Raw genomic sequence first — 9,846 nt, forward strand, 5'->3', positions numbered from 1 at the left:
CCACATGTCAAAACTCGAACAGTCGCAATGCGCTTCATGAGAGGGCTTGCACTTATCTCTTCGCATGCATTCCTTCTAAGTTTGAACTCGGTTCAATTCGATTGTACAAAAGAAAACGAAATGAAAGAAAAAAAACTAACATAGGCAAGAACACTTGCAAGGCGGCAGTGGTGCATCGTCCGGCAACGACGTTTAGGCTAGTCTAGCGGGCGGCGACGCATGGGAATGACTTGCAAGGGTGTGTAACCACGGTCTGATGCGGCGACCACCAATGAGGAACAAGATCCGAGAGAAATCCGATGAATCGGTTAAGGCGATGGCATTTCACCTCGATTCTGGCAATTGCGACGACTAGTGAAGGGCTCGAACTCGGGCAGAAGTGCGGGAGGGCCAAGGGAGGCGGCAAGATAGCGATAGGGCCGATGGACGATCGTCGGGAGGTGCACCAGCGAAGAAGCAGTGGGGGTGGGACGGTGCGAGAGAGGCCAGAAAGTTTACTCCGCGCGGTCGTGGCCGAGTATTCTTAGGCGCCCACTAGAAGGCGGGGGTAAATTGTTTACTCCAGTATCCTGTTTACTACTTTGGCTAGGTGCTAGTTAGAGGAGTAAAATGAAAATATTACCACTCTATAGCCTTTGAGAGGATCGGCTAGAGATGCTCTAAACTCAACCCCTAATATTTTTCTTTGGCAATTTGTCTCATCCTATTACACACGTAAATCTCATTTGGACTTCATTACAATAAAACTTTAATAATTCTTTTACGATTCAAATGCATACATCTTAATAACATTTAAATGTTAATGCACATAATGAAATTCAGTCACACATGTTCACGGATTGTACTGAAAGCCACAACATAGTTTAACAGGTGCAAAAAAATAGTTCAACAGGTGCAAAAAAAGTTCAACAGGTGCAAAAAGGGAAAAACATTCATCAAGAAGAAACGTGAGGCAACATTGAGCATAGATCAAGCAACTGCATTGTGACTTCCACTTACCGGGTACATCGATCTTGGCAACGTGGAGAATGGCGGTTTTGGTGTGACCAAAATCTCACGACAAGCTTGTTCAAAATATTGTTTTGGCATGTCATCCAATCGTGAAACATCCGTGAGCATGGTAAGGTGTTTGCAATATGGTTACCTCACAAGTTATTCACGGAAAACTCAATCAATTAAGTTAAAATAGTGCTATATTTTTTTTTGTAGGTAGTGTGCTATGGTTTGATACGTCGTGTTTTTTTAATGTTTGATACGTCGCGTTTCTTTTTTGGAGAATGTTTGAATTTTTTTTAGTAAAGTTTGATTTTTCTTTTGAGGGGTTGGAGAATGTTTGATACGTCGCGTGATATTGCTAGTGTACGGTTGGATCGGACCGGCTACGGGCTGTGCAGCCCATCTTTCTTCTTGGTTGGGCCCAGGCTAGGTCGACGCTGCTTGAGTGACTGGCAAGCCCAAAAAGAAAAGAAAAAAAGACCGAGTGACTGGCCTGTGGGTGTGGGGTCAAGGCGTCGGGTGTCAGAGCAGCCGCAGCCGCAGCCGGAGCGGGTTCGCCGACGCCTCAATCCGCCTCGCCCATTCCCCCACCCGTCGCCGGCGAGACGCCTCCCTCCTCGTTCCCGTCCTCCTCATCGCGGCATCGCGTCCCCGCTGTCCCCACCCCGTTCGCCATCCTTGGCCGCTGGGGTTTGAGGAGTGAGGTTGCTTGCATCCAGCCATTAGTTGAATCCCGCCGACCTTCGCAGTCGCTGGGAGCGCCGGTCCGCCCCCCGCGGGGAGGCGAGCGGGAGGAGCCTCCGTGTAGAGGAGAGGGGGAGGCGAGCGAGCGAGCGTGAATGGACGAGGAGGAGGAGGAGCAGCTGGAGGAGGAGGAGGAGGAGGTGGCCGAGACGGGGATCGACTCCCAGGTGCGTATCGACTCATCATCCGAGTTCCTCGCCCCGACCGCCGCATTATACGCAGTATTTCGTTCTGGATCAAACGCCCCAGTTATCGCTGCGCCCGCTCGAATCGTGCCGTGGCCTTGTGGGAAGTGGAAACCCCCAATTTCGCGCGAAATGCCGTGTCCCCGATCTGGAATGTAGCCGGAGTTATTGTTTATTGCACTTGCCACACTCGTGTGCTTGTTGTGGCGTCGCATAGCTGCTTTTGATCTGATGCACATGCCAGTGCTCTGATTCGGTTCCATGATTATTTTAGTGCTGCTTTTGCTTCGGTTGCTCTCTAGCCTTTGAGCAACTGGTCCTAGAAAATGCGTTTAGAAGAGCACTTCATGCCACTTGAATCCATGTATGCAAGCGTCACATACTTCTTCCCTGCTATTTTAATGAGCATCCCTCTTAGCTTATGAATAGTTTCCAGGACTCGAGGTATGGAGCATATCGATGTTTTAGATGGTTGTGGCTTTGCGGCCTTGCCTTATAGATTTGGCATGCTTCAGTATTGCATGCCTCTTATACACAATTAATGTCCATTTGACGCGCCTTTCAGTAGAATGGTAGATTTTTAATGATGAATTATGATGAAGTTTGCTGCACAACTGTTTCGACTCAAAAATAGTTTCTAAAATTGTGTGCATACCGTGGACACCAAAAAGGAAAGCCGTTCTGATTGAAGATTGCCTACTGCTTTAGCCTAAATGTGGAAGCATAGTATGCAAAGGTCGAGGGATTTTACTTGTGATAGGATGAAGTGTTTATGCTGTTTCGTTACTGGGAAGTCTTGTTCTGCATTCGATTGTGTTAGACGCTGTGTTTGCATTCGTTTGGATAATTGTTTTTGCCTAAAATCTAAATGGGCCTCTAGTATTTGGCAAATATTATTTTAACTTGTAAATTCTGTTGTTGGTTCTTATGTCACCGCATCCACAAACCTGAGCCTGATTTGAGAAATGTCTAATGTGTCTGACTTGATTGGATCAGTCTATCAAGCAGGTGGAGTTGTGGATTTTTGTAACACAAAATCTCTTATTTAACGTATTATTTGGCAATGTTTCTTCTGGATGTTTAAGTGCTTCTACACATCCCAGCACTGAAGAAAAGCCTAACCACAGAGAAAAAAACAACAACTAATGATTGCCCCATTATACCATTTGTATCTACGTATTTGTATGAGAGGTTAAATATTTTTTTTATCAGAATGTCAAGCAAGGTTATATGTTTATTCATGGCCATGAATAATTCTGAATGGATATCTTGGTTTACTGGAGAGTTAAACAGTACTACTGGCTGAATATATTCCTGAAATGTAAAGCAACTAGGAGGAGCGTGGTGTGTATACCTCTGAAGTTCTTAATAGTGCCTTCTTTGAGCTTCCTTCACATTTTTCAAGGATAAGGCCTCAAGATTTTAGTACAAGTAATGTTGGTATATTAAAACACCATTTTTTTTGAAGAGAATGCCATACTTGCCAGGGGCTTTCCTTTTGTTTTGATATTCATACATTGCAAAGCATGAATGACCTTGGATGGCTCACTTTGGAGTTTCTGTGACTTTGTTCTTCATTTATTAGACTGTTTTATGGCTTTGTGTTTAGGCCAAGTTGTACTTTCTGTTTCACACTCAATGATCTTAAAGATATGATTCTATATGCACGTGATACTTTGGTAACTCCAGAATATCTTATTCACACATTCGTGCTATGCAATGTGCTGACTGATTTTCAACTGATTGTGTTGCAGGTCCATATGGCTTGTGTAATGCAAGGGCGTAGGTAAACTTTAGATGTGTATTTAGTTTATTGAGATTTTTTTCCGTTATTTTACGAGATAAGCTTCTTTACTTGTATTTGTATCCTGCACAATATACTTTCCGAACGACATGGATACTAGTCCTCAGTAAAACAGAGTGCCCCCGCTGATTTGCAGAATAGTTTGTGTTCTAGTCTACCATTACACTGAGATTTCAAAGCTAAAAATTTCTTCTGTCGATTACTAGCACATCAATGTATTTGTTACAGTGGAATATAGAATATGAGTCAACTGCTTATAATACCTGCCACTTTCATGTGATATCAGGGTTGGAGTGTCATACTATGATTCAAATACGCGCCAGCTTTTTGTATTGGAAATCTGGGAAGATAGCGCTGGAGGATTCCCTCTGATTGATCTTGGTATGTTGTTGACTTAATACTACAGAAATCCAAATTTCAGGTTGTATGCTATGGATTTTTTTAAACGAAAAAATTGTTTTGGTAGAAAAATACTTTGACAATTTTTCCAGTGTGAAGTAATTTCAACATTTACAACAGTAAAAACTGCATAGCTGACTCTCTGTGTTGCTTGATTTTGGATCAGTGAAATGTCAAGCAAAACCAAGCACCATATATGCAAGTACAAAGACGGAAGAAGAACTTCTATCGGCTTTACAGAGAAATGGTTTGGACTGCAGCCAGTTCTTCAACTGATATCTTAAGTTCTCATCTGATTGTTTTGCATGGAATCACACAGATAGTAATGTTGACCCCCCTGTTGTGAAGCTCATGAAAAGCTCAACATTCACCTATGAGCAAGCCTGGCACAGGTCAGCAGTTTTGTGTACTCTTTACCTGATCACTAGACCAAGCACTTCCTTGAGTGAATTGAGAACTATGGTTTCTGCACCTTACTTATGCTTTACATGAATATCTTAAGGATTAATCAGATTTGACCATTTGGGTAGCACTAATCTGCTTATTTATTGGATATGTTGTTTCAATTGCTGTTTTGTACGTTAAATCAACTACATTTACCAAGTGTCAGTCCGAACTTGATTATGATTTTTGCAATAGTATAAGAGGATGGGTGCTTTTCAGTATCATTGTTTTGTCAGTGAAAAACAAATTAGCCTAACAACTGTAATTGAATGTTTTCGGTTTTGGATTTGGAGAAGGCTGAGAAACTCATCCATGTAGGTGTTTGATAACTTATGATATGAATGTTATTCTTGTTGTATATCTGTATTGATCCTGCTATGTGAGGAAGGAAAACACTTGTCAGTAACTAGAAAGTTCATTGCAGTCAATACATTTTGGGCTACTGTATCTCCATCTCGTGCATTTCCTAATTCTTCAACCTGATGAATTGATGATGAATTATCTGTGTATTGCTTGTCCAAATTGCAGATTAATATACTTGAAAGTTGCAGCAATGGATGATGGATTAAGTGTAAAAGAGAGGATTTGCTTTGTAAGTGATCTAAATGAGAATCTTACTGCTACCCTTTTCTACCTATATGTTTCACTTCTCCATAGGTTTCAAAAAGACCATCCCCAGCCATGATAAACTCTTATTCAGCATGGCCTTGAAGAAATCTATTTTATCATTGTTTCATTCAGTTTATAATTATATTTTCCTGATTTCTTCCACCCCACACTTGCTACAGTTGCCAAGAAAATCGGGATTTTGACCTCCTAAGAAATAACATATCTAAACTTTGAGGACATATGATTAGCGAGTAGTCCCTCTTTTGTTTATGGGTTCTTGTTCTCTTCCATTTATACAAATGCACAGGGCCACATGTACTATTGTTTCTGTTTCTCTACTTGATCAATAGCAGTGTTCCTATCCAGTTACTTTCCTTTTAAGAATTTTGGTGAAATTTATATGCTTAGGAATCTGAAGGTGGGAATTGTCAAAAATAACCCACTCTATTTTTATATTTTGTTTTGCGATTGTAGAACCAATTTTCTATACTGAAAATTACTGCCTACTGGTCGAAACAGTTACTTCATTTGCTTAGGGACTTCATACCATAGATCACATGAACTTCACGTCTTATGCATATAATTGCAAATGCAGTTGTATTACTTATACATCTTCAGTATCTGTATGTGAATCTACATCCTACAATCTGAATCTAACAAAACAGCGGTGTAGCTCCTTTTTATCTCTATTTGTAATAAAAAGCTTGCGTTTCTCTTTCTTTTGAGGGCATTGTGTCATTTTCTTGCCCTCAAAGTGGTGCAGGTGCCTTGGATCTCGCAGATCATTTATATAGATAGAGTCAACTTTTGTTTCTCGTAAATAGTTAATATTATCACGTTTGATATTTGAAAGCTCATGTCGCTCACACATTTTTAGAAAAAGTATAGTGTAACATTTGTTTTCATCAAGCTCTTGCATTGCATTTCTGGGTGGGAAGGTGTTACGCTTCTTCTGCTGGATGTACCTGTATACTATTTCTAGTCATTCTATGGAACATGCAATCAGGACATGCTCATTTTCTCACTAAATCTGTAATATATAATTAAAACTATGATCAGGATACTTGTACAATTCTTTTTTATCCCCTTCAAAAGTGATTCCTTTCAATATATCCTTGAAGTTAGGATATTTCCCATATTTGCCTCACATGAATTGCTGATAAACTCTTGCTAGTTGATGTTTCACCATTCATCTCGTTTCTTAGATCTTGTTAACCATTCTGTCCTTGCACAGTGAAATCATTTTGTGCGTACTTGCAGCTTAATTCCATGATGGATCTTGGAAGTGATGTTCAAGTTCGTGCTGCTGGAGGTCTTCTTGCTATATTAGATAGCGAGAGGCTTCTTGATACCCTTGAACAAATGGAAGGAGGAGCATCCATTGCAATTGATTCTGTCACACAGATCTCATTTTATCCTTCGATCTATGATTGTATTAGATGAACACCAACATGCTGATGCAGTCAATTTTAAATTACATCTTCCATCATGATACTTTATTTCAGATGCAACACATTTTTCGTTCATACTTTGGAACCAACTCAAGAAATTTATATAGCTCCACTGCCCTGTTGGAAGCAACTTAACAATTTATGTAGCTCACTGTAGGGTAATGCTATGTCATATATATTAGCAATTTGTTATGGTTAGTTTAGCACTGTATGCCTTGACATGCATCACAGAGACAGATTATTGAAACTTGATGCAGCTGCTCATGAGGCACTACAGATTTTTCAAGTGGATAAGCACCCCAGTTACATGGGAATAGGAAGAGCTAAAGAAGGGTAAGAACTAAGAATCTTGGATCTACGTGTTGTACCCTTACTCTGGTTCCAGTTTGTAATAGTAATATTAAACTGCAGGTTTTCAGTCTTTGGTATCCTCAATAAGGTAGCAAGCCTTTTTTTTCTTCCCTTTGTTTATTTTCTAGTAAGTTCACTGCTTTGTCTTAAATGTAGTGTGTGACACCTATGGGAAGACGTCTCTTGAGGTCAGTTTTCTATCTCTGCTAGTCAGTATCAGTGAAATAGGAATAAGTAACATTTTCTGAACTCTTATCTATTTCTATGCTTCATCTTAGAGCATGGTTCTTACGTCCCATAATTGATATCGATGTCATAAATAATCGCCTCAACACAGTATCCTTATTTTGAACAGTACAAAATCTTTCATCCCTTCTGACTTTTGATGCCAAAATGCCATTGGTTTGTGGTCCTGTGTTTCCTAGCAATTCTAGATATCTTTCTTCCTTTGCTGTGAAGAAGTAATGTCTGCACTGCGTCAGACTTTGAAGTCTGTGAGAGATGTTCCCCACATGCTCAAGGTTCTATTTAGTTTACTCTGTTCATGTACATTTTAAGGTATTTTATTTGTACCTCTGCTTGCTGTAATATAGTCAAAATCCCTTTGTCATGACAAGTCAGGTGTGTCTAAACTGAAGTGAAAAAAAAGATAATACGTGTTTGATAATGCTCTCTGGGTAAAACGATGGAGATTAGACTTAAGTGCCAGTTAGTTGCGTTACGTGAAGTTTTAACCTTCATGTACCTCCCTATAGTTCGTTTGGGTCATGGCCTGATGGCTATTGTTTGTCCACCCCGTTCCATCTTGCTACACACAATGTGAATTCGCTAAAACATAAGTTTACATGCTATCTTTGTTTATATCCGATCAATAGTTATTTATTGTAATTCTTAATTAATGAAATCGAGAGCTTGAGACATACTACTTTGGCCTGAAGTAAAAAGGAAACTCAAAAGTATTGTAAACAGTTGAAGCCATAGTGCTGATTAAGAATATCATGGTTATTCCTAGTTTCTTTGAGCATGCTGTATTCAGCTTCAGAGTTTTCAGATATGCCGAACTAACATTTTCCTCTTTTCTGAAGAAATTCAACTCTCCAAGTTCCAGCTGTACAAGCAGTGATTGGCACACATTTCTGAAGGTACCCAAAAAGCTTTATTTCCAAGTTCAAATACATGTTATCCTGGAACAGTATATCTCATGTCTGCCATTCTGGTCAATTAGTTCATTTATGCCTTTCATGCTAGTATCAATCCATTCCATTCCATCCTCAACGGATGGAGCTTCGCTTTACCGAAAAAGGCTTTCGCCCCACTTTATATATAAAGCAACAACCAACTTACAACGAGTGATACAACACCAGACGCACCCAAGGCAAGGTACAAAGATGCTAAGAAGCAGCTAAGGCCTTGTACAATGCAAGATGCTTGGAGAAATAAACCAGGCTTTTCTCAAGCACCGGTGCTTATTTGTAAAGGGTAGACGCTTAATTAGGCGTCTCCTCTAGAAATAAGCACCGGTGCTTTAAAAAAAACCTGTTTATTTTTCTAAGCACCTCCCTAAGCACCTAGCATTGTACAAGGCCTAACACTCCCACAACAAGTCCAAGTAAACAACAGATAGTCACTAAGCCTCACTAGGAAGTCAAGGGAGCACTCAACCGGGAACAAGCCACCGAGAAGAGACCAACCTACACGCTGTTGTTCTATGAGCCCCAAGGCGATTCGTTCAAGAAGGATACGCCACCGGAGTGCCGCCACCACCCAATCTAGAGGATCATGATTTTCATCCAGGGTATCTTGGAGGATATGGAGTAACCACGACGAAGCCTTCAAGAAGATGATGACCTCCACGGACGACGCCTCCGTCAGCCTAGGAAAGCCAGACAGGGTATTCACCCACGTAAACACACTCCGGCTCTGAATAAGGTTGCGGCCAGTCCCGGGGACAGACGTCGCATCACAGCCACCAATCGACAAGCACCAGCCGCCATGCCGCCCACATGTCCATGAAGACTAGCCCGCACCTGAGCCGCGAGCTCCGCCCACGAGCACGCCGCTCCCGCCACCAAGGCCGCCGCCCTGCATCCCGACGCTCAGAATACCAACGAAGGGACAGACTTGGAACCGACCTGCAAAACCCTAGCATAGCAGAGCCGCCGGTGACTGGACTGCCCCGAACAGCGATCTGGAGTCGGAGTCGCTAGGTAGGGGAAATGGGGAGAAGAGGAGCGGAGCAAGTCCGGACCAGCGCCCCCTGCGCCGGTGACGGGTAGAGACCACCCATCCCTCCTGCAACCTCCCCACACATCACCCCTGACGCCCCACCACGGCTCCCGCAGCTCCATGCAGGGCAATCGCAGCCACACGTCCACCGGCGAGGGCCGCCGGCCCGTCCGCACCCAGCCGCCAAAGAGGGCCTCTAGAGCGCCCATCCACCGAGGGACCACCGCATCACCAGCAGCCGCCGCGCCCCTGTAGCAGCTCGCCACGCGCTATCACGGTCACTCCCAGCACCACGACCACACCGGGTCGAGGCCAGCCCCCGCGCCGCCTGTCGAGGGAGAGCCGCCAGATCCAGGTCCGATTTGGGCTCGCGCCGCCACCACCACCATGGGCACATCCCTGCCGGTCACAGCACGTAGCCCACCACACCAGCGCCGCCGCACCCCACTAAGCGCTGCGCCCCCAAACGATGAGGCCGTCCCGCGCCGCCCACCACCACTCGAGGAGAAGAGGCCCCCCTCCCCCCCCCTCCCCGCCAGTGAGCGCGGCGAGGGGACTGGAGGAGGGAAGGGAACTAGGAGCGGCAGCGGCTAGGGTTTCCCCCCGTTGCTCGCGGGAGCAACGCGCGGGGGGTGGG

The 9,846-nt window shown here is 43.4% G+C and overlaps 1 protein-coding gene across 2 annotated transcripts in view; it reads left to right on the top strand.

The window, feature by feature from the left end:
- The first annotated feature begins 1,483 nt into the window (after nt 1–1,483).
- LOC123061193 (DNA mismatch repair protein MSH5) overlaps nt 1,484–9,846 on the top strand; it is a 20,366-nt gene continuing 12,003 nt past the window's right edge. The window contains exons 1-13 of one of the 2 annotated variants that reach the window (XM_044484146.1): nt 1,484–1,907; nt 3,680–3,711; nt 4,016–4,110; nt 4,295–4,375; nt 4,448–4,520; nt 5,101–5,164; nt 6,442–6,593; nt 6,864–6,965; nt 7,044–7,071; nt 7,140–7,171; nt 7,262–7,319; nt 7,418–7,504; nt 8,069–8,125. In XM_044484146.1, the coding sequence (XP_044340081.1) occupies nt 1,836–1,907; nt 3,680–3,711; nt 4,016–4,110; nt 4,295–4,375; nt 4,448–4,520; nt 5,101–5,164; nt 6,442–6,593; nt 6,864–6,965; nt 7,044–7,071; nt 7,140–7,171; nt 7,262–7,319; nt 7,418–7,504; nt 8,069–8,125 (933 nt within the window). In that variant the 5' untranslated portion in view covers nt 1,484–1,835. Of the gene's footprint in view, nt 1,908–3,679; nt 3,712–4,015; nt 4,111–4,294; nt 4,376–4,447; nt 4,521–5,100; nt 5,165–6,441; nt 6,594–6,863; nt 6,966–7,043; nt 7,072–7,139; nt 7,172–7,261; nt 7,320–7,417; nt 7,505–8,068; nt 8,126–9,846 lie in introns of those variants that run through there. The other variant, XM_044484156.1, reaches the window with a different exon arrangement.

The sequence above is a fragment of the Triticum aestivum genome, chromosome 1A, assembly GCF_018294505.1.
Source record: "Triticum aestivum cultivar Chinese Spring chromosome 1A, IWGSC CS RefSeq v2.1, whole genome shotgun sequence".
Lineage (NCBI taxonomy): Eukaryota > Viridiplantae > Streptophyta > Magnoliopsida > Poales > Poaceae > Triticum > Triticum aestivum.